At 37.1% G+C, this 24,705-nt stretch overlaps 1 protein-coding gene across 8 annotated transcripts in view; it reads left to right on the top strand.

Moving 5' to 3' along the window:
- Positions 1-24,705, top strand: part of DOCK4 (dedicator of cytokinesis 4) — a 541,157-nt gene that overhangs the window by 282,711 nt on the left and 233,741 nt on the right. For all 8 annotated transcript variants that reach the window (XM_060196434.1, XM_060196436.1, XM_060196435.1 and 5 more), the window contains exons 9-12: positions 9,942-10,023; positions 11,478-11,538; positions 17,048-17,180; positions 21,730-21,818. In XM_060196434.1, the coding sequence (XP_060052417.1) occupies positions 9,942-10,023; positions 11,478-11,538; positions 17,048-17,180; positions 21,730-21,818 (365 nt within the window). The remainder of the gene's footprint in view (positions 1-9,941; positions 10,024-11,477; positions 11,539-17,047; positions 17,181-21,729; positions 21,819-24,705) is intronic.

The following is a 24,705-nucleotide window of genomic DNA, read 5'->3' as shown; positions in this document are numbered from 1 at the left end:
TGAAGATAGGATAATCTTTCTTAATAAATGGTGCTGGAACATTGTCTTATGCAAAAGTCAGATTTTCAACCACTGTTTTCACAATACTAAGTTAACCAAGTTAACTCAAATACACATATGTATAAAGGCAAAACGTAAAATACTTCCATGGAAAATATTTTTAGAAAGTTAAAGTGGTTGTGATTTCTAGTTAAAATAGTGTTAATTTGTTACATTAAAAATTTTTTTCATGATTTTTTTTTATTGGGAAGTTAATGGTTTACTGTGCTGTTGTTGGCAGATAGGTACAATTTATCATCTCAACAAGATAGGTGTCTGCAAAATACTCTTACTCCCAAATTGGGTCCAGTTTAAAAATTTTTTAACTTATATAAACATAAAGAATTTATCATTAAGTTGTGTCAATAAACTATTTTGCCTCACTTTAAAAGTAGAGCATCTTTTTGATATAAGGATGTGTATGTTTTCTTACATTTAACTTTTTTACAGTTCTTTAGCTACTGAAATTCGTATTGTTTCTTATTGTTTTAAGATTTCTTATCTTTGCAAAAGAAAGAAATTGCATGCTTAAACTCAGCTAAAAATAACTCAGGTTTGGTTTTACTCAAGATTCTGTGCTGCAGATGTTTTTCCTACTAAAGAGGCATTGTTAGAAAGGTCAGATTAATTAATATATATAGATCACCATGAGTTTTCCCCCATGAAATGTCAGGGATAACAGTATTTACAATTATCAAATTATGTACATTTCCAGAATAATAGATATAATGCATTCTGCTTCCATTTTATTTTGCTATTGTATTCTAGTCTAGCTTCTTTTGTTATGGCCCTTGTTTATGGTCGTATTACTACCTACTTTAGTTACTTCTTCGAGAAAATTATTTTGTAATGAAATTCTGGAGTGAGTTCTGGAGGTAGACACAAGTAAGCATCGTCCTGAGTTACTTGGTTAACTTGTGCTGTATACCTTTTTCTAAGAACTTTATTTGAATTCAACATTCAGCTTTCTGGGTTCTCAAGACTTTTGACCAGATGCTCTTTTTCTCAAATCAACAATGTATCTAAATCATTACTTTAATTCATTAGACAATTATTTGTTCTAGTAAGAGCACATGCAATGTGAAATAGCAGGTGATTTGTGCATTACTTACTTATACCTTTAAAAATAATTGCACTTTTTTCCCTTGAGTCTTGCCTTCCAAGAACTATTTCTATTTCAGATGTTTATTCTCTGAACAGGAAAATAGCATAAAGTAATTTTAAATTATTCTAAATAGCAAGAAAGAATCAGCTTGATGTTCAAAAATTGTTAAAGTTAACTATAGTTTTTTAAAAAATTATCTCCCTGGGGCCAGGTGGTGGCACACCTGGTTGAGCATAAATGTTACAATGGACAAGTATCCCAGTTTGAGCCCCCAGTCCCCACCTTCAGGGGGAAATCTTTTCAGGTGATGAAGCTGTATTGCAGGTGACTGACTCTCTTTTTCCCTCTCAATCACCCCCTTCCCTCTCAAGTTATGGCTGTTTCTATCCAATAAATAAACACAGTAAAAAAAATATAGACTCTCTTAAAAAAGATCTCCTTTGGTGTCATTCAAATAAGACCAGATCCTTTACTATCCAAACAAACTATCACATTAAAGAATTACTTACTTTCTCACATTAATTGTAGAGTGAGTCTGGGCTTCAGACATTTACATTAAAAAAAGAAAACCTTAGGAGACTATGTATTCTGTGATTAAACTACTTTGGACACAGTTATATCAAGGATCACCTTATTTCCTTTTCCCTTTAATCAGTAGAGCTTATGCCTTAGTGTTGCTCTAATTTTAAAATTAGAAAGCACATTAATAGCTTCATCTAGGATGTTCTGCTTGAAGGGTTTCTTTCATTTGTTTCCAAGGAAAAAAACTGCTGTTTATATCAGTCACATTGTTGGGAGAAGAAATAGGAAAAGCCTTTGACCAAAGATATCTGTGGTTGTTGCTTGTTTTCTAGTATATATGACTGTCATAAAAAGCAGGCAACATTTCTAATCTAATTCATTAAGGGCCTGGGTATTTGAATCAAACAATAGCTCTGAAATAAGGCGGGACTTTTAAGCATACAAGGGCTTTTCAGGCTTATTCTTACCTAATTAAGGTCTCCAGGGAAAGTCCTATGCTTTATGAAGTAGTTCTTCAAGGACACATTATACATAACTATGTCCAGATTCCATGGATGAAAAGACCAGTGATCTCTTCAGTTTGTGCATTCTATTCACCCTTCTTTTGTGCCAAGGTGAACATCATAGCTCCAACAGTCTCCCCAGGGCAGTCAGCACATCTTCCATCTACTTCTCAGAGTATCTGCTCTAGACAACTCCTGGGTGCATTACTACAGTGATGTATAATGCTCCCTGAGCTTTACTATTTTGAGTTAATGCTTTCCTACTCCAGAAAAGGACACAATAACAGTTGGGTTTTTTTTCACAACTTATTGGAAACATTTTGCAATTTTAATTCATCATAAGACATTTAAGAGGACTCAGGAGAAGCCCTGATATAACACATAACCTTGTTTGTATGCTCTTGCCGTTTGGATAGCAACCCTGGAATCAGCTGAATTAAACTATGTTGTTACCTCTTCTCACTATTCACACTCTTTCCTCCTTGGCTCTCTGTTAATCTCCTTACACTCCTACTCAGTGTGGGTTCTAATTATTATCCTCCCACACAAAACATACTTATATTAAGAAAGGCCACTGGCACCCCATCATTTGGGGCCCTAGTCAAGGAATCTTGGGATTTCCACATAGATATGATGGGCCTAGCTGTTTAACAGATATCTCTCTCCACCATCACTGGTCATCTCCATCAGGAACATTATAAATGCTCTTTGGGCCTCTACAGGACCTTGCCCTCAATGTAGAACAACAATGGTAGAAACTGCCCACAAGGGAGGCTGGGTTAACATATTCTGTTACTTGAGGCAGACTGGTCCTGAAATGAGTACAGCCTAGAATGTTCCTTGCTATGACCAGGGAATGTGTGTTCAGTCTGGTGGGGATGCAGAGGTTGTACAGGTTCCTGTGCTAAGTATGGATAGACTTGGGTCTTAGGTCAGATGGATGGGGTTTACAGTTAACGGTATTTATATGATTTCCCTATATTTGCGAGCTACTCTCTGCCCTAATCCAGCATTCTAGCTTTCTAGTTTTCCCAATTCTGATACCATCTTCCCAGGCAATACTTTTAGCCCACCTGCATGTTAGATGTGGGGCTCAAGAAAAAAATTAGTAAAGTCATGAACTCCTTGAAATATACATAAAACAGACTTCCTAACTTCTTCCAACATGAAGACCCCAAATACCATCTGTTATATTCTGACCTTTAGGCTCTTGATTATTAAACAGTTTGTTTTGTTTCTTATCTTAATGCTTTTCATCCACCAAGTTGTAGATGCTACCATGACTCCAACCTGACTTCCCTGAGCAGACAACCTCAATAATGTGCCCTTCAACCCCACCTCCCCAGAGCCCTACCCTACTAGGGAAAGATAGAAACAGGCTGGAGGTATAGATCCACTTGCCAACACCCATGTCCAGTGGAGAAGCAATTACGGAAGCCAGACCTCCCTCTGTCTGCACCCCATAAAGATCTTTGCTCCATACTCCGAAAGGGATAAAGAATAGGAAGGCTTCCAATGGAAGGGATGGGATGTAGAACTCCCATCTAGGCTTCTCCTGGATCCTCTCAAATGGGATGTGGTGGGAATTGGGTGGAATTCTACCTCTCATATCCCACAATCTTCTCAATCATTACTAAACCGCTAAGGAAGGAAGGAAGGAAGGGAGGAAGGAAGGGAGGGAGGGAGGGAGGAAGGGAGGAAGGAAGGAAGGAAGGAAGGAAGGAAGGAAGGGCAGGCTACTGGAACTGAAGTGATAGCTCACCAGGTAGAGACAGTGTCTTGCCCTGTGCATGGCCCAGGTTCAAGCTTGGTACCACATAAATGTTCCCTAATACCACATGTGTGTGCTGTAATATGTGGAAGTGAGGACCATCAGTGCTGTGGTATCTCTCTCTCTCTTTGTTTCTGTCTCTGTCTTTCTCTGCTTCTCTATCTGAATGAAAGAAATTATACAGTCTTATTAAACATTAAAGAGTAAGAAGTTAGGTAGTTAACAGAAATGTTACAATATTCATAATCCTGTACTCTCTTTGCATCTTTGTATGCAATGTAAGAGAAACATATAAAGCTTATATGACCAGAGGAAAAAGTATAAATGATGCAATGAAGACACATACGTTGTATAAGACTTTTTTTTAAAATATACAAAAGGTTCTATTTTACAATAGAGGGTCAAATGCATGTGACCATAAAAGTGTGAGAGAATTTTAGAAAATTTACTTAAAATGAAATAGCATTGACTTGTTCAGTTTTTCCTCCGTCTTGCAAGGCATACATTTTGACGTTCTTCTGACAAGTGTGACGTTGTGGGTGGTTGTTTATAATCCAGAATTCTGAAATAAAATCCTACAGGACCACATTTCCTCTGAAACCATTTGTTGACTAAATGATTGCAGAATCACTGAAGCTGGAGAGAAATTTATTTGAATTTGAATAACAGTATGTCACCAAGTTGATAAAAAGAATTTTTAATTGCCCATAAAGATATATTTAAAAGGAAGTTAGGCTTTAAAAATTGCAGTGACTTTCTCCATCATACCTGGCTTTAGTCTATTTTTATCTTTCCCTTAAGGCATGCTTAAACTAAGGGATATGTCATTGGCTTAGTACATACTGATATACTTTCTGAAGCAGAATATATCATAGTATAATACTTGAATAATCAGGGTTCTGTCTAGACTGCTGAATTTAAAATAGTGATGGAGCAAAAAGGATCTCTTTCTGACATAGAATATTTTAGGAAACATTATTTTATAGGAATAAAGATGAAACTTGAGACTATATAATAACAAGTTAAACCACTATTTAAACTATGGTTTTGACATCCAGACTAACTTACTGACTTCTATATATTAAGCTTGTTTTACACTGGCCTGTGAGAATGCAATATTAAGTTTGACTCAAATATTTCAGTAAAGAAAACACTCAAGGGGGCTAGGCAATAGCGCACCCCTATTAAGCACACATAGTACTAAATGCAAGGACCCACGCAAGGCCCCCACTCCCCACCTGCATGGGGGATGCTTCACAAATAATGAAACAGGCCTGCAGGTATCTTTCTCCCATGCTATCGCCCCTTCCCTGGAAGGAAAAAAAATAGGACACTCAAAAACTAAATGCATCTTTAAAAATACTAAGATAAAAATATCAACCATGATACGGACAGAGAAAAAAAAAAAGCCATATTGCTTATGTTTCTGTCTAAACTATAATCAGTAAACTTATGTTATTCTGTGATTAATAAATAAAAAGTAAAACAGAATATCGCCCCTAAACCTCAGGTGTTCATACTAAGTAAATTGTTTTGGAATTTGGATTTGCTTATTAAAAGTAAGTTATTTTCTAGATATCTTTCCATAAGAAGGCTTCTAAGTAATAATTTAAAGCTAGAAATTGCAGGGAGTCGGGCAGTAGCACAGAGGGTTAAGCACACATGGCGAGAAGCGCAAGGACCAGCATAAGGATCCCCGCTAGAGACCCTGGCTTCCCACCTGCAGGGGAGTCACTTCACAGGCGGTGAAGCAGGTCTGCAGGTGTCTATCTTTCTCTCCCCCACTCTGTCTTCCCCTCCTCTCTCCATTTCTCTCTGTCATATCAACCAACAATGACATCAATAACAACTACAACAACAATTAAAAAAAAACACAAGGGCAACAAGAGGGAAATAAATAAAAAAACTAGAAATTTCTTTGAAATTTGCTATATCAGATTCTCACTTCTTTTTATCACCATGAACTTTTTTCCTTTTTTGTTTTTCTTTCTTTCTCTTTCTTTCTTTCTTTCTTTTTTTGTTCACTTTTGGGTAGTTTCCTTTATTTATTTTATTTTGTTAGTGATTCAATAATGATTGACAAGATTGGAGGATAAAAGAGTACAATCCCCACCACCAAAGTGCCATAAACCCTCCCCTCCATTGTAAGTTTCCCTATTCTTTCTCCCTCTGGGAGTAGGAACCAAAAATTTTTATGAACTCCTGTTTCTAACTGGCTGAGTTGCATGAGTCTCCCAAGCAGGTGAATGACTAATATGTAAAAAGTAGACCCAAATATTAGCCCTAAACCTAGTCGTATAGTATGTGCTCAGTACTTGCACACAGCAGAGGAAAAATGTGCCTTATATTACCCAAGCAAAGTACAATCCTTTTGAATCAAAACATAGTGTAGAATCTCTGCTTTGCCATTTACCAGTTCTAAATCTTGAAGCAAACTTAGTTTTCATATCTCTAAAATGGGCATACTAATACTACCAACTTCATGAATGATGATGATAAAATAAGTTAGTACATATGAGGTTCTTAGCAGTGCTGTCAAATGATGAATCTCAGAAATGAAATAATACTGCATGAAGCCAGACCTTCCACTTTCTGCATCCCATAATGACTCTGGGTCCATACTCCCAGAGAGATAAAGAATAATAGAAAAGCTCCCAGTGGAGGTGATGGGATATGGAACCCTGGTGGCAGGAAATGTGTGTAATTTTACCCCTTATCCTATGGTTTTGCTGATAGTTTCTATTTTATAAATTAAATAAATAAATGTAGTCTTTTATCTAAAAATAATTTTATGCTAGATTTTAGCGTATCTTAAATTTGAAATAGATTTTATTCTACTTTGAAAAGAACTTGCAGTTCCTTTCCTTAAATAATAACTTGACAATTGAGTAAGATTACTTTAACTCTGCATTCTCATGTGTCTGCTTTGTTTCTAACTTCTGCTTTGGAATCATACCATATGGAAACTTTAGTTTAACTGAGAATTCTTGCAACAATTTCTTTCTTACTAAACAGCCACCAATATGGGGGTGGGGTGGGAAATATTGGTAATGGCTTTGAAAATGACACCACAGAAATATGTTTTGTTGCCCCTTTTCATATAAGTCAGAAATAGGCGTTAATATGAAAAAGGTATCAGGTAAGATATACTTATCTAACGGTATGTCCAAAAGAAAGTAAAAGTATTCCAAAATAGGTATACATTTTTAAATTTATATACTTCATTAGAGATGTTATCATAGTCCTCATTTCTTCACTGAAATGGAAAAAAAGGAATATTGGATAGCAGAGTCATTATTTAGGCAGGCATGAGTAAATTGAGAGACTTGGTAAGTTCTGAACCTTTTACTAATTCCTGGAATCCCTTTTCCCCGCTTGTTTCCTAGTTTGAAGCTACAGTTAGCTTATATTAATTTGACCTTCTGTGGATATTGGCTATACGCTTTCTCTTTGAGGCAACCAACCATTTGATTCTATCTTAAGCACCAGGATATTAAAAGATTCAAAAGTTCATGGTAGCTGGTGAATTAATTTTCTTGGGCTGATATTAATTTTATTTTTGAACACAAATAAATAGTGTAACACCTTAACTTTGATCTAAATCGTATCTACAAGCATTTATTGGGTTGAATTAGTAGCTGATGAAATTCAGGTGGTACTGTATTTTAAAATGAAAAGTCCTACTGGGATTTCTGAGATCTCCTGTTCTCTTGTGGACTAAAGAAAATTCAAATTTTATTTCTGGGGCCATGTTTGTGTGCATGTGTCTTTATGTTGGATTACAAATTTAAAAAATATAAAATGTTAGATTTCTAATGGATGGTTACTATTCAGTGGTACCTTCATATGATTTTAATTACATAATATGACATGTAAAACCTTAATAAGCATATGAAACGTTTCCCCATTAGTGCATTTCTACTTTTGAAAGTAATAACAATGATATCATTGATAATTTACCTAATTTTTATTAGATAATTTTGTTTACATATACATTTATGGTCTCTGCTTTTGTAATTCTGACATTTCTAGTATATTTGAAATGAAACAAATATTGGGCCGGGGGTAGTATAATGGTTATGCAGAGACTCCAAGATTTCATGTTCAGCCTTCTACATTACTGTAAGCCATAGCTGAGCAGCGCTCTGGTAAAAAAAGAGGGGAAAGGGAAGAGGTAGAGTGTTGTATTCAGGGGCCAGCTGGTGGTGCACCTGGTTGAGCACACATGTTAAAATGCATAAGGATCCAGGTTTGAGCCCCTGGTGCCCACTAGCAGGGGGAAAGCTTTGCAAGTGGTAAAGCAGTGTTGTAGGTTTTGCGCTCTCTCTCTCTCTCTCTCTCTCTCTCTCTCCCTTCCCTCTTTATTTCTGGCTATCTCTATCCAATAAATAAGTAAAGATAATAAAACTTCTTTAAAATTTTTATTTATAAAAAGCAACTGACAAAAACCATAGAATAAGAGGGGTGCAACTCCACACAGTTCCCATCACCAGAACTCCATATCCCACCCCCTCCCTATACCTTTCCTAGTCTTTAACCTTCTGGGAGTATGGACCCAGCTTCTGTATTGCATCCCCACTGCTGAATATGGGCATTGACAGGCCAATCCATATACCCAGCCTCTCTCTCTCTTTCCATAGTGGGGAAGGGCTCTGGGGAAGCAGAGCTCCAGGACACATTGGTGGGGTCATCTGCCCAGGGAAGTCCAGTTGGTATCTTGTTAGCATCTGGAACCTGGTGGCTGAAAAAAGAGTTAACATATAAAGCCAAACAAATTGTTGACTAATCATGAACCTAAAGGCTGGGATATTGCATATGAAGATTTGCAGATCTCCGTTTTGTAGATAGTTCATAGGCCTAGTTTAGTTATATTCCAAAGGGTCCGTGACTATACTAGTTTTTGTTTGTTTTTCTGAGCCTCACATCTGATATGCAGATGGATCCAAGTTATTGTCTGGGGAGATGATATCATGGCTGGAAAAAGGACCAGAAAGCTGGATCAGGGAAGAGAGTAGCTCCCAAATATGGTAAAGGTGTATAAATATTGTTGACTGTAAACCCCATCGATTTGATGTGATCTGGGGCTCTTATTCAGCTTAGGAGTCTATGTGGCCTCTGCATCTCTGTAGATCTGAGCTCACATTCTGTGGTTTTGAGTAGGAATGTTCCAAACTGCCCCAATTTCAGGACCCACCATCCTCAAGTGGAACATAGAGTATGTTGTCCAGCCTCCCTTCTGAGGATGGAACATTCTCTACTGTTGTTTATCCACATTAAGGGCAAGGTCCTGTGGGGGGCATAAAGGGGTCTATTGTGTTGTTCCTGGTAGAAATGACTGGTAACAATGGAGAAAGGGATTTATTTGAGGTCTAGGCCCATCATGTCTGTTTGGGAATCTCAGGACTCCCAGAATAGGGCCCTAGCTGATGGGGTGACCTGATAGTGATTAAAGAATCATCGTTAAAGTATGCCATTCTCTTTCCCCTTATTCAGCTTTTGCAGCCCTTGCTTTGATAGGGTTAGCTTTGGAGTGAGTGAAGGAAGTGTAATAGAAAGTAGGTGAGGTGGGTATCTAAGTCTAAGTAGACACTATTTCATTAGGAACTTTATGGTGTCAAAACTTTTTTTAAGAGTATGTTATGTTCATTTGGGGCCAGGCAATGGTGCACCTGATTGTGTGTATGTGTTACAGTGTGCAAACACCCAGGTTCAAGCTCCAGATCCCCACCTGCCAGGGGAAAGCTTCAGAAGCAGTGAAGCAGTGCTATAGGCATCTCTTTCTCTCTCTCCCTTTCTACCCCCCTTTCCTTTCTAATAAATAATAAATATATATTGATGTATATATTGATATGAAGCAAATATTTATGAATTGATTCTCTTCTTGTGTATATGACTCAATGATAAGTGGTCTAAAAATATTAAGCTTAACTGTTAGAAACAACTATAAAAAGTGTTAAATTCTTAAATACTGAATTATTTTCTAATTCTTTCTCATTTGTAGTGAGAGATTTTTCTTGAGACTGAATAGAAATGGCCTTCCCAAAGCCCCAGATAAACCAGAACGACATTGTTCTCTTTTTGTGGTAAGTGTATATTTGGGTGAATTCTTATAAGTTTCATCACTACATATTTCACTTTACCAATAAATGAATTATTGGTAAAGAGCATATAGTAAATTTGCTTACGTGTTATAAATAATACAGACAGTACAGTAGCACCCAGAATTCTGAGCATCACTATTTATACCATCTTTGTTCTTTTTATATTATACATTAACTATATGAAATAAATTATAATTTTGTAAAAGTATAATTATATATATACATATATATGTATATATATTAGAATTGTCTGTTATCTTGTGCTTTATGCTGTTGCCCAAAGAACTGGTGATAGAGCTCATCAGGGCACAGCTATTTATTTGCATGTGCTTAATCAGTGACTAAAGAATGAGTGAGGGCATCGGGAAGTAGCACAGCAGGTTAAGCGCACATGGTGCAAAGAGCCCCAGCTCCCCACCTGCAGGGGGGTCACTTCACAAACGGTGAAGCAGGTCTACAGGAGTCTATCTTTCTCTCCCCTCTCTGTCTTCCCCTCCTCTCTCCATTTCTTTCTGTCCTAACCAACAACAACATCAATAACAACAACAATAATAACCACAACAACAATAAAAAAATGAGAGAAGGATTGAAATAAGAGTGGGCTTTCCTTTTTTATTTCTTACTTTTATTATTATTTTATTACCGCCAGGTTTATCACTGTAGCTCTGTACCTGCATGATGAGTCTATAACTTCCAGTGGCCATTTTCTTTCTTTTTTTTTTTTTTATTTGATAGGACAGAAAGAAATTGAGAGAGGAGAGGAGGGGAGAGAGAGAGAGAGAGAGAGAGAGAGATACCTTCACTGCTTATGAAGTTTCCTCCCTTGGAGGTGAGGATAGGAAGTTTGAATCTAAGCCCTTGAGAATAGTAGGATGTGCGCTCAACTGTGTATGCAACTGCCTGCCTTGAGTGGGCTTTCTTTTTATATATGACCTTACATTAGAAGACCCACTGTAAAGTTGATTGAAATTGGTTTCAGGACGGGGTTTAAACTATATGCTTCTGCTTGCAAAACACCACTAAGAATATTTATATTCCGGGTTAAGCACAGGTGGCACAAAGCACAAGGACTGGTGTAAGGACCGGGGTTCAAGCCCTAGGCTCCCCACCTGCAGGGGAGTGGCTTCACAAGCGGTGAAGCAGGTCTGCAGGTGTCTGTCTTTCTCTCCCCCTCTCTGTCTTCCCCTCTGCTCTTCATTTCTCTCTGTTCTATCCAACAACAATGACAACAATAATAACTAGAACAATAAAACAACAAGGGAAACAAAAAGGGAATTAAAAAAATATTTAAAAAAGAATATTTATGTTCATCTTTGTGTTTCTTCTTTTGTTAAAAATAATGTCATGTCCTTTAAAAGCTCTCTCATAAATTATGAATTCTAAAATAGCCAGCATCTGTTTTTTTTTTTTGTCTTATTTTGTTTTGTTTTTAATAGGATTTGGGTAGCAGTGAACTAAGAAGGGACATCTATATCACCGTGCACATTATCCGAATTGGTAAGAATACCACTTGTTGGTCTGAGGTATAACATAAAGATGTGTTGAAAAATCCCTATGTAGTTGTGATTTAGTCATGATATCCATCAGAAAGGCAAAACCAGATTAAATTCAAGAGTTACATAAATTTGGAATTGTTCCCTGGCCTCACCAGACTCACAAACTCCTCATAAGTAGATACTGTTTTTCCAAGTAAATCATTGGGTGATATGTTGTATTTTATTTTGTTTTATTTGACGTCTTAGTGGTATTCCCTTAGAATTTTATCCTTTAAGGCCAGGTGGTGGTACACCTGGTTAAGTGCTCGCATTACAGTGCACAGGGACCCAGGTTTGAGCACCCAGTCCCCTCATGCAGGGGGAAAGCTTCATGAGTGGTAAAGCAAGCCTGCAGGTGTCTCTCTGTCTCTCTCCTCTATCTCCCCCTCCTCTCTCAATTTTTCTCTGTATCTAAGATAAGAAAAAAATATTTTCAAAAAGCAATTTATCCTTTAGGTTTATTTTTCTTAAAGTTTTAAAATATTTATTAATGTGTCTGGCAGAAAACTAGAAAGAAAGAAATAAGAGCACCACTTACATTTGATATAAGTTGATGTCCAACTTAAGCCTGACATACAAGACCTGTGCTTTACAGCTAAACTGTTTCCCCAGATAAATTATAATTTCATTGACAACCTAAAATAAATTTTTAAAAACTAGATTTCCTGAGAGTTTATGGAAACTTTGCAGTCAATATCTTTTTTTCTTTCTTTCTTTCTATCTTTTTTTTTTTCCAGGATTATTGCTGGGGCTGGGGCCTGCACTATCAATCCACTGCTCCTGGAAGCTATTTTTTCCCTTTTGTTGCCCTTGTTTATTGTTGTTATTATTGTTGTTAGGACAGAGAAAAATGGAGAGAAGAGGGAAAGACAGAGAGGGGGAGAGAAAGATAGACACCTGTAGACTTGCTTCACCACCTGTGAAGCGACCCCCCTGCAGGTGGGGAGCTGGGGCTCTTTGCTCCATGTGCACTTAACCCACTGCACTACTGCCTGGCCCCGTACTCAGTATGTTTTAAAGTGCAAAATTCTGCAGAAAGTTACTATAAAAGGTACTATAACAAAGGCTACAGTGCTGAATATTGTTTTTCTTCACTTGTAGTATCATCAGCTTACTAATGTTTCTAAAAAAAAATAACTGCATGGAAAAATAAAAATATGTCTCCAACTTTGTTGCCCCTAACTTTCCCAAAATTTGATTTGACTATGAAAAATTATATGATAAAACGTTTACTGTCACCTTGCAGGGCATATTTTGTGTGTTCTATGACAAACGTGTACAACAGAGCCAAAATTTGTTCTCTTGCTTTTGCTTGAGTTTCTCCAAAAGTACGCATTTTATAACAGAAGAATTGGGTGAAAGAAAAGATGTTAGTAACTGACCATTTTTCAATTAAAGCTACCCAGTTGCTAAGAGAAATAGTTCCCACCTTTTACTAATTGTGCTATTATGACAGGTGTGGGAATGCATCTTCAGGATAGCACCATCTCATCGTACAATCCTGCATAGTAATTTTTACTTTTTTTGTCTTTTATTTTATGCATATAACTAAATTTTGCTTTGAGAGGAACCATAAGACATGTTGTCTTTCCATCCATTTTGGATATTTCTTTCTCATAAAAACCTGCTCTGAAAGTCCATTTTCATTTTATACTATTTTTATATTGAAGGACAATACAAATAGGAAAAAAGTAGAATTTTTAGTTTGTTTTAATTATCCTGTTGTGAATAAGAAATGTGGGAAAAATTGAAAAGAATTTTGTAAAATACTGGAAAAGTTGGAATGCAAGCTTCTATTTTTATGAGCTAAAATTTCTGCCTGTTCCTAGGAGAGCAGGATTACAGGATTTTATGCAATTTGTGGTGGGCTTCTTCAAATTCAAATTTGTCATTAACCATTGTGCATATAAAATACACTTTTGGATACCTTTATACCAACATAGTTAAATTGAGTGTAGTCCTCTACAGCATTATGAGAAAAATTAAACCACAGTAACTTTCAGAATTTCATAAAAGGCTTCTGCAGATTTTTAGTGGTAAGAAGACATGTGCAAACAACTCATCATTTTTGTCTGTGGCCTGAAAGGCTTAGTACTTCACTTACAGATTATGGCTAAATTGCACTTCAGTAGTATTACCTGTCTTTGTGAATGTCTTTCAAATACATGGCATTTGATTAGTGATTGCCGGGCTAGTGTGGGGGTGCCTCTTCCCAGGCACGTACTCTCTGGGCTGGAGAGAACTCGACCGGAGCCATCCTGGGCTGCTACTCACTCAGTGACTCAAGGGAGATGACTCAGGAACCAAACACGTGGCGAGACAATACAATGTCTTTATTGATAAGAGAGCCACTGCTTTTAAAAGATAAACCCGGAAGTGGCAAGTCAGAAACAGAAATGGCTAGAAAAGGGGCGGAGAAAAGCAAAATGGGCCTGGAAAGGTAGGAACTTCCTTAGCAACTGTTGTGAGGGTTTTAACTGGTAAGATTAATAATACCTTGGAGGCAGGGAGGGGCTTGAGGGTAGAAAGAACATAGATCAAAGGAATGGAATGGGTGGGGATCTTTCAGGCAAAACAATGATTATGTAGATAGGCCATAGTATCAGGAATGCAGGGTGCTTTGTGAGCCCTGCTGAGCTCAGCCACATCCTCACAATTTCCTGACATTTAATTGCATTTTTTTAGTAAAGTTTTTATGATTAAGTCATCAAATGAATGCTTACTCAGGAATTCCCCCCACTGGAACTTAGGTTGAATTAATGCTCCTCTCAATTCACTACAAAAAGTTGCCTTATGATCCTCTTTAGAGCTGGACATTTCAAAATGGAAGACAAATGAGATTTAAGGTGTAAGACACTCTAAGAAAGTTTCAGACATAGTCTGCATGCAATGAAATTAAGAAGTAGAGGTTTGGTTTTTTTTTTTTTTTTTAGTGATTTTATAGTAATTTACAAGAGTATAAGAAAATAGGAGTATAGTTCTATACCAATCTAACCACTAAAGTTCTGTGATCCCATCCCCACCCAAACATAGTGATAACCACCACAGCTCTCTTGATGTCTTAGATATGAGTTGACTTTTTTTTTTCAAGAGTACATGCTTCAATTCAGTGTACTCCATGTGTGAATGAAGCTATTTTGTAGTTATCTATCATCCCCTTACTTACTTCACTAAGTATAATCACCTCCAGCTCCTGGAGAATTCTTTTGTATCAATCACAGGTCTTTTTTCTAGAATATTCCTTATGTCTGCTTTAGTTTTAAGAGAGCACATTGACCCTCACTAGCTGCAGAAATAGTAATTCATTACTTCTAGGAATTGAAACTCAGATCTTTGACTGAAAAGGGGGGAGGAGAAACATAAACTGATAGTTTCATATCCTCTTGCCCATCCCACTAAAATTTTTCCCACTTCGCTGTCAACCTTTTACTTTTAACTGGTTACTAAATAGTTTTACCTTTTGCCATTCCTACTTTCCTTCGCAGTTAGAGAACTTTGTTAGAAATCTAGCAAAACTGATTTTTTTAAATTTAACTAAACTGAATAATAGAGAATGTTTGTTGTTGTTTGTTTGCATGTGTTTATGTTCAGCCTTAGGTTTGTTTACCCAGTATGTGAACTCTTATAAATTCTAAACTTAGGAAGCCCAGGACTGACATCAAAATCTCTCCATAATGTAGTAGTTAGACCAAATCTGTGGTACCCACAAAGTCAGGAAAGAGAATTCAAAATTGAGTATTTGAGAATGTGAGAGATGTGCAGCTTCCCTCTGGTCAAAGTAGCAGAAACCTCACTAGAATCATCTCAGGTGATGACTGGAAAACACTTCCTCAGGCCTTAAATCCACCAGCACAACTTCAGTGCTTATATGGAGACCCCTATGTCATTTAAGAAAAGTTATAGGTCAGATGACTTAGATTAAAATCTAGCCTCTACCTTTTATTTGATCATTGATTAAATTTTATCTCAAAGTAGAAGAATAAAGAAAAAGAAAAGAAAACACTTCCTGCATCTCCTTTCTTTTTGGTAGAGCTACTCAGAGAACCCCTACCTCTGTTTTTTTCTTTGATGTAGTTATGGCTGAAGGGGTGAGAAAAATAAGTCTGAGAAGCTTCCTTGTATTAACTCAGGAATTTAAATCTTTCAAATCCATGAGAAATAATCTTTAGAGTTTTTTGAATGAATCTCTTTTAGATGTTAAGTAGCTGTGAAACACACTACTCAGAAATATTCTGATTAGAGGATTTTTAATCTTTGCTATCTTACTTTTGTAAGACAGTGATTTTTAAATTGTCATTTACATGATGCTATTGAAGGAGATTAAGCACAGATTTTATACTAATCTAGAATAATATTCAAAACAAATGTAGGCTTTTCCAAATTAATAAGTCATCAAGATTTATTTGTTTAAACCAGTTCTGTAAGGAAAGTATGATTAATTGATAAATTCAAATATTATAAAGTATTTGGTTTGTAAGCAAAATGCAAAAACATAGATTGGAGAAGAAAGTCAATGGATAGAGCTCAGAATTTACACACAGGACTCTTTGGAGCTGCATGAGTGAGTAGTCTCTGGTCTCTGACATACACAGATTAGATAAGTAAATAAAACTTAAAAAAATTTTATAAAGCCAGAAAAAATGAGAGGAAAGGGGGAGATAGAGAGTGAGAGACAGGGCCAGGTGGTGGCACACCTGGTTGAGCGCACGTTACAATGCACAAGGACATGGTTTGAGCCCTCATCCCCTACCTGCAGGGGGAAAACTTTGTGAGTGGTGAAGCAGTGTTGCAGGTATCTCTCTGTCTCTCTCCCTCTTTATCACCCCCTTTCCTCTCAATTATTGGCTGTTTCTATCCAATAAGTAAATAAAGATAATAGAAAAAATTCTTTATAAAAAGACTGAGAGATCTGTATTCTCCCCACCCACCCACCCACCCCAGAGTCTTTTACTTTGATGCAATATTCCAGTTCCAGTTCAGGTTCTACTTGTGTTTTCTCTTCTGATCTTGTTTTTCAACTTCTGCCGGAGAGTGAGATCATCTCATATTCATGCTTCTATTTCTGACTTATTTCACTTAACATGAATTTTCCAAGCTCCATCCAAGACTGGCTGTATTGTTATATGGAAAACTGGGAAATGTTATGCATGTACAAACTGTTGTATTTACTGTCGAATGTAAAACATTAATTCCCCAATAAAGAGATTAAAAAAAAACTGAGAGAGAGAAACCTACAACAGTGCTTCACTAATTGTGAAGCTTCCTTCCTGCAGTTTGAGTACATTTTTTTTTAGCTAAGAAGATTAATTTAGTCACATTGCAAGCATCAGATGATGAAGAAAAAAATTAATTCTTACATTCTGCACTCAATTATAGTTTGAATACTCTTTCTTGTAACTTTATGTGTATTTATTCAAAATACAAATAATCAAATGGCTTCATGGATCATGTTTGGTTTTTTTTTTGAACAGGTCGAATGGGAGCAGGAGAAAAAAAGAATGCCTGTAATGTCCAGTACCGACGGCCCTTTGGCTGTGCAGTTCTTAGCATTGCAGACCTGCTGACAGGAGAAACAAAAGATGACCTCATCCTGAAAGTGTACATGTAAGAAGCATTCACATGTTGTAGGCCAGCCGGGGCATGTGTGGGGGCAGGGGACACATGTGGATCCTGCTGACTGAATGCTACTAGATGTGAGTAACAGAGGAGCAAAAGATGGGGTGAGTTTATGCATTGTTTCTCAAAATCTCAATAATCTCTGCACTCGTGACAAGGGAGCCTGCAAATCACCATTTGGCATTCAGAGGAATTATGAAATCAAAAACCAAAGAATATAAACAGCTTGTGAACTAAATGGACTAATTGCTGCATACAGTACCTCCAGTAAAGCTAAAAACCTACTGTGTTCTGGAAATGAAGATAGTTTTAATATAAATTAACTAGGGCTAATATGGACTAGGAAAATTTAGGTGAGTTCCCTCCTACTTTATGTATTTGCAAGGGCTGCCTTAGCAAAGTACTATCAACAAGGACATTTGAAGAATAGTGATCTCTTTTGCTCACAGTTTTGGTAGGTAGAAATCCTACATCATGTTGTTAACAGGGTTGGTTTCTTCTGAAAGAGAATTTTCCCCATGCCTCTTCCCTAGTTTTTGGTGGTTTATCGGTAATCATTCTATGACTTAGAGAAGCATCCCGTGATAGCTGCCTTTATGTTCACATGATAATTCTCCTGTGTGTATCTGTCACTGTGTCCAAATTTCCCCTTTTGTATAAGGATGTAGTTATATTATGCTTAGTCTGTCCCTAATGGCCTCATGTAACTTGAATGCTTTGTAAAAACCCCACTTCCAAGTCAAGTCACATTCTGAGGAACTAAGATTTAGGACTTCACAGTTAGTTACCTTTCTTCCTCCCCACACCCCCAAGGTTGTCACTGGGTCTTGGTGCCTACACAATGAATTCTTTCAAATTCTTTGTTCCCAGTCGTCATTTTTCCTTCTTCGTCTTTTTTTTTTTTTTTTTCTGTTTCATTTTTATTCTACAGAACAGAGATGAATTGAGAGGGATGGGGAAAATAGGGAGAGAGACAGAGGGACACTAGCAGACCTGCTTCACCACTTGTGAAGCCCACCCTCATCCCACTCCTCACAGATGGGGAGTGGGTGTTCCAACCTGGATTCTTGAGCATAGTAACATGTGTGCTCAACTGGGTGCACCACTCCCTTGCTGCCTTTACAATTATCTTTTTTTTTGGGGGGGGGGCAAAGAGGGGAAATAGGGGACACAATTTGATCAATAACACTCACTAAGAAAACTACTTAATATATGTTAAATTTCCATTCCCAGCAAGTGATTTTTACAGTCTATGTGACCCCACTGTCACTACCAGAACCTCCCCCTCCAGATTTAGAAATTGAGGTTTAGTATGCAGTGACTTCTCAGAGGACACTCACATGACAGGGACAGTTCCACATTCTTAAACTGAGAACCACACCACTTACCAGCTCAATTGCTTTTGTTTTCTGTTCTTTGGCTATGCTGCCATATCCAGCTATACTAATAGATGACCAGAGCTCTCTTTTCTCTTTTAAGAAGGATTAATGGGAGAGGGGAACAAAGGGTGGCACGTCATGTTACATGCAGGTGGGGAGCAGGGGTACTGAGGAATAAGCTTCACAAGCAGTAAACCAAGTACTGCAACTATCTATCTCTCTCCCTTTTTAGCTCCTCCTCACTCAGTTTCTCTCTGTCCTATCAAATTAAATAGAAAAAAACCCTGTAATTTTGATTTTATCTTACTTTATATTTTATGGAGAAAGAGACTACACAAATCTGGGTCATGCACATCAAAAAGTGGTGCACTATTCAAATGAGCTATTTCATCAGCCATGTGACCTTGATTTTAATCTTGAAGAATTTTGGTAAAAATAGTGAACTTGCTATTCTTTCTGCCACATGTCAGGCTTCAATTTTTGTGATTGGCATCAAATAAATGATTCTCTTTCCAACTCTCTCAAAATTTATTCAAAACAGTGCTAATAATGATAATGGTCACCATTTACTGGCTGCTTATTATGTATGAGGAATTATGCTCAGCACTTTGGACATATATCTTCTCACTTTATCCTCAAACAAATCATGAAGCAGATGCTGTTCGCTCTGTTTTACATATAGGGGTTGGAGAGACTCCGTACCATGTCCACAGTCACCCAGCTAGTTATAATAGGAATAACATTAGGGATCAGGATGTCTGATACCAAAACCTGAACCCTAGTGTTACCAGATTGTATGTTTTCCATTAGCATTTCACATTCATCTCTTGTAATTTGATAAGGATGCTGTTATGTGAGATTGCTTTTGAAGAAAACTGAAATCCCTCACTTAAAGTAGTCTCTTCAGGTATCTGTAGCAAGTACTGTACTTAGCTCACCAGTGGGAGAAATGAAGGAACAGCAGTTGCGTGTATCACCCTTCATTCTGCAGTGCGGAGAAGAACATTCATGAATTCTAGCTCTTCCTATGGGATACATTTGCTCTCATTAAAATAAATTGTATTTTTCCTGTGTGATTTTTATGGTCTCTTTTTTCCATAAACATCAATTAAGATTTGGGTTATTTTGTTAGAAGAGAGATGTCTTAGCAATGGCAAGTCATTCAGCAGGGAGATAACTTAGTCTTATACACAGGACTTGTGTGCTTGAGGGCCTAGAGATCCCAGGTTTATATCTGACACTACCATGTGCGAAAGCTGAGTGGTGCTCTGGTCTCTCTCATTTCTCTGTCTCTTATTAAAAAATAATTAAGCAATTAAAACAAAGTTAAAAAACAGAAAAGCAAACTGATTATAAGATTTGTGAGAACTATGGTAGTTATTTTGGGGAGGTCGAAGGGTAGGGACAAGGACTTTAGGTGTAGAACTATGCACTATAATCTTACAATCTTGTACCCCATTATTAATTACAAATAAAAATGAAAAAAATAAATGGTAACAATTCAGATTAGGAAATTATAAAGCTGTTCAAAGGAATACTAGTCAGTTGTAAATTATAGATTCTGAAGGTTGTAAAACATTTTAGGAAAATGCCTATTAAAAATAATTTGGGAGAAATTTCTTTTTGTCAAAGTGTTTGAATTCCTAGCCCATTTGGGACTCAAATATAGAATAGCAACAAATACCTCATCTGAGGCTAGATGATATTTAGTCACATATTTCCCAAGCTTTGATTTTACTTAGAATTTGGTAGGTTAAAAGCATGAACTGTGGAGTCACTTAACTATCTAATAGGAAGTGAGCCATCTTTTTTCCTTTCCCACTGAGCTGAAATAAGAAAACAAGATGCAGAATGTACTAAATGGCAATTTGTTGTCTTACAGCTGGACAGCTGCGATGGTTTTATTCCATCTTAAGTTTTTGCCCTTCCAAGATTCAGTACTCTGTTTGGTATCTACTGTTAACTGGCTCAAAAACTACTTCCATTCTCAATATCTTGAGGAAAGCCTATGATGATGAAATGAATAGGAAGTGAACTGTGAATTATTGGCTCTAGGCAAGATCACTAGGGAGAAGAGTCTATACTGTGGTGAATCTTGTTTAATAGCATATGGTGTCTTATTATTTAGAACTATTAGGAGAAAATGTGTGCCTTATAAAAGATAATAGTGAACTTAGTAGCTACTTCAGATGAAGGAGATACTTCTAGGTCTAATTTCTAATTAGGGGAAATCATGGCAATAAAGAGGGATAGATGGCCCAGATATTTCTTAACTACCTGGAGTTATCAGAGGAATATCTATCTACTCACCTGTACAGTTGATGTTTTTTAAGTACCCACAACACTCAGCACACTGAGGAGGACATGGATATGAACCAGTCCTAGATCTAATCCTCAAGAACCTTAAGAGCCTCTTAGGTGAACCACATCATGTAAATAAAGATAATATAAGTTAGCAAGTGACAGGAGCTAAAAAGAACAAAGTACTGATAGCTATGAGACTAAGAATATAGGGAGATGTCATTTAGCCCAGAGGTAGACAAGTGGAGAGTTTGCTATAATTACCCTTTGATAAAATTCTGCCAGTGCAAGATACATTAGCATCAATTTCATTTTGCTTGGTTTGCTACATGTTGATGTTAACCAAAAAATGGTCATTTATGAGTTGAGAAACACAAATGAGAACTGGCATTTTGATCCTACCTATTATTATAATAGACTACCTATTATCCTAAGCCCGGTTTGATTTAATGTTTTAGTTTCTTAACTCCCATTTCGTAGGTGAAGAAATCAAGGTAAGTAGCTTGCCCAAAGAACATAATTCAGTTACTAGTGAGCATTCAAATGCCAGGAGTTGAACTCTGTTCTGTACTCCACTGTTAATGCTTTGTTCTCTGAGATTTACTGAAGGAGGCTCTCGTCGTCTGTGATATTTCCTTTTAGTCACTGGCAGAGGTAGGTATTTAGGCTTTACCTGATCATCTTGGAATGACTAATACTGCCCATCACTTGCAGCACGTTCTTGGGGACTTCAAGAAGGCTTAGGGAAGTGCACTGCTTTACAGTGGTTGCACGAAAAAGGTCAAGTGTATACTATTAAGCTCATTGCTAGATCTCATAAATCATCAAAGTTTAACCTAGTGTTAATGTTTCCATAGGTGTAACACAGAGAGCGAGTGGTACCAAATTCATGAGAACATCATCAAAAAACTGAATGCTCGTTACAATTTGACCGGTTCCAATGCAGGTGAGTATGTGGCACTAGTTGACTCTTTCTACTTACTTCATTTGAGCTCCTTTTTTCACTTTCAGTTGTTCACTGTAAAAAAGGAGATTATCTTCCCTTAATTTTTTTTCTGTTTACTCCTTAACTTCAATAATGTTTGATCAATCTTCTGGTACAGTGCCATATACTATAGATTTGTCGTGATAACTCTCTAAAAATGTATTCTGTTTTGGTTTATTAACAAGACAGAGTATGTGAATTTTTTCAGTAGTACCATGTCTTTAGATTCCTAAGGCTCAATACCTAGAGATTTAGTAATTTTAGTAACTACTCATTTCTAGAAACCAAATGACAGATGTATTATTTCATGACTAGTGTATGAATGTGTTTAATGAACAGCAATCTGTTGATAAGGTCAAATAAAAGCATGCTTCACTGCCTATGGCTGGAAGCAGTATTACTGTACTTCTTCTTCTAGTGTTTGCCATTACTATACTGAGGAACAGTATTGTTAAAATGGAGACCTTAGATTCATACCACCCTTTTGTTCACATTTATACACATCTTACTAAGCCAAAATGACCCACAGAGAAAAAGGAGCATCAGTGCCCCAGAGATAGCTTCCATGGTTGGGTGCCTGCCTTGTTATGCAGTGGACCAGGTGTAAGCCCCAGTACCAGATGGGAGGTGCTTTGACACAGGAGGAAGTTCTAGTGTTATGGCTGGTATCTCTCTCTCCTTTTCCCTCTCCATCTCCCTCTCCCTCTCGCTAGATAATTCATAGTGGTAAAAATCACATGTGAGGCCCTGGCATACACACTTCCCTCCCCTCCAAAAAAAAAGAAATGACTGCAAACAGAAACTTCTAGATCACTGAGAGCTCTAAGAATCTTCACTTCACACTTGTGACAGCATTTCAGACTGTAATGACTGGTGCAGTCAGTTTCTCCACCCTTCCCCAAGAGTGGGAGAGATAACTTGTATTTTACTTGATTTACCCTAATTCCTACATCTGCCACTTTGTAAACAAGAGACTTGCACTCACTATTGAAGACCAAGTCTAATGGGCTGGGGTTAATAGGTAGCAGAGTAAGAATATACCTGAAATAATAAATGTACCTTAGAAATTGGTACACACATTTGTCTTTATTTTTCCTATTAAAGAATTATAATAGCATCTACTTATGTACAGATCAAAGTATTTGATTTAGATGGATTTTTACTAAAGTGATTGAGTTGCTTTTTTTCCCCCACCATTTATCTGGCCAAATTCACTGAAAGATAGATAACTAAGTGCAGCAGTATTATTAAAATATTTTGGTGTTTCTTTTTACACTGCACTATTTTTTATCATTAAATATGCTCTTGACCTGTGAACACTAATCACATGCCAGTGGCTCCTTAGTACTTAGAAGCCAGTACTATACTAGAATTGATATGCATTGTAATTGTAAAATGCATATCAGATTTCAAAGACTTGCTAAATGCAAACACAAAATGTGCTATAAATAAGTTTTCTACTGATTGCATGTTGAAAAATAACATTGTAGAGTTGGTGGGTTAAATAAATTCACCTACTGCAATTAATTTTGATCATTATTTTTATTTTTATCATTTCTGAATGTGATTACCAGAAAAATTTTCATTTCACTGGTGGCTCATATTTCTACTAGGTAGCACAGTTCTAGAACTGATTTAAAAGAATTTTAAATTTATTTTTATGGCTTTTAATGAGAGTAATTTTGAGTGATGCCAGGTGTGCAAACTTTGTTTGAGCCCCAACATCACATGGTGGGTGTCATAGCAGCAAAGGCAGTTTCAGTGCTGTAATGTCTCCATTCTTCTCTGTCTTTTTTAGTCTCTCTACATAAATGGGGAAATGGTCTAGGAGTGGGGAAAATAAATCTATGCATGAGGTCCTGAATTTCCAAAAAAAAAAAAAAGTAATTCATGGGGCTGGTGGTGGTGCAACTGGTTGAATGCACATGTTACAGTGTACAAGAACCCAGGTTTGAGCCCACAGTCCCCACCTGCAAGGGAAAAGCTTCACGAGTGGTGAAGCAGTGCTGCAGGTGCCTCTCTGTCACCGTATCTATCTGTCTATCTATCTATCTATCTATCTATCTATCTATCTATCTATCTGTCATCTATCTATCTATCTATCTCCCTCATCTCTCCATTTCTGGATGTCCAATAAATAAATAAAGATAATAAAAATTATTTTTTAAAAAAGTCCTTCATTTTGAATTGTTTCTTCTGTAATTGCTTCCCCACTGAACATGGGTGTTGGCAGGTCAATCCATACTCCCAGCCTGTCTCTCTCTTTCCCTAGTGGGGCAGGACTCTGGGGAAGTGGGGCTCCAGGACATATTGGTGGGGTCCTCTGCTGTGGGAATTCCGGTTGGCATCATGGTAGCATCTAGAACCTGGTGGCTGAAAAAGAGTTAAGATGGAAAGTAGAACAAATTGTTGACTAAGCATGAACCTAAGGACTGGAATATTTCTAATGAAGATTTGGGGTCTCTGTTTTGGGAAAAGCTAGTAGGTCTACTTTTGGTATATTCCAGGGGGCCCACGACCCAACTAGTTTTTTTGCCTGCGCCTAACATCTAATATCTAATAATAATAATATTTAATATCTAATAATAAGTTATTGTCTGGGGGGATGGAAAAAGGACCAGAAAGATGGATCAGGGAAGAGAGTAGCTCCCAAAGATGGGGAAAGTATATAAATATTGTTAACTGTAAACTCCACTGATCTGATCTGGGGCTCATATGCAGCACTGGAGCCTAAGTAACCTCTGCATCCTTGTAAGTCAGAACTCACATTCCGTGGTCACGGCTAGGAACACTCTAGGCTGCGCCAATTTCAGGACCCATCATCCTCAAGTGATAGCCAGAGTATGCT

The sequence above is a fragment of the Erinaceus europaeus genome, chromosome 8, assembly GCF_950295315.1.
Source record: "Erinaceus europaeus chromosome 8, mEriEur2.1, whole genome shotgun sequence".
Lineage (NCBI taxonomy): Eukaryota > Metazoa > Chordata > Mammalia > Eulipotyphla > Erinaceidae > Erinaceus > Erinaceus europaeus.
Note: the sequence above shows the minus strand (reverse complement) of the source record. Positions and strands in the feature narration are given on the sequence as shown.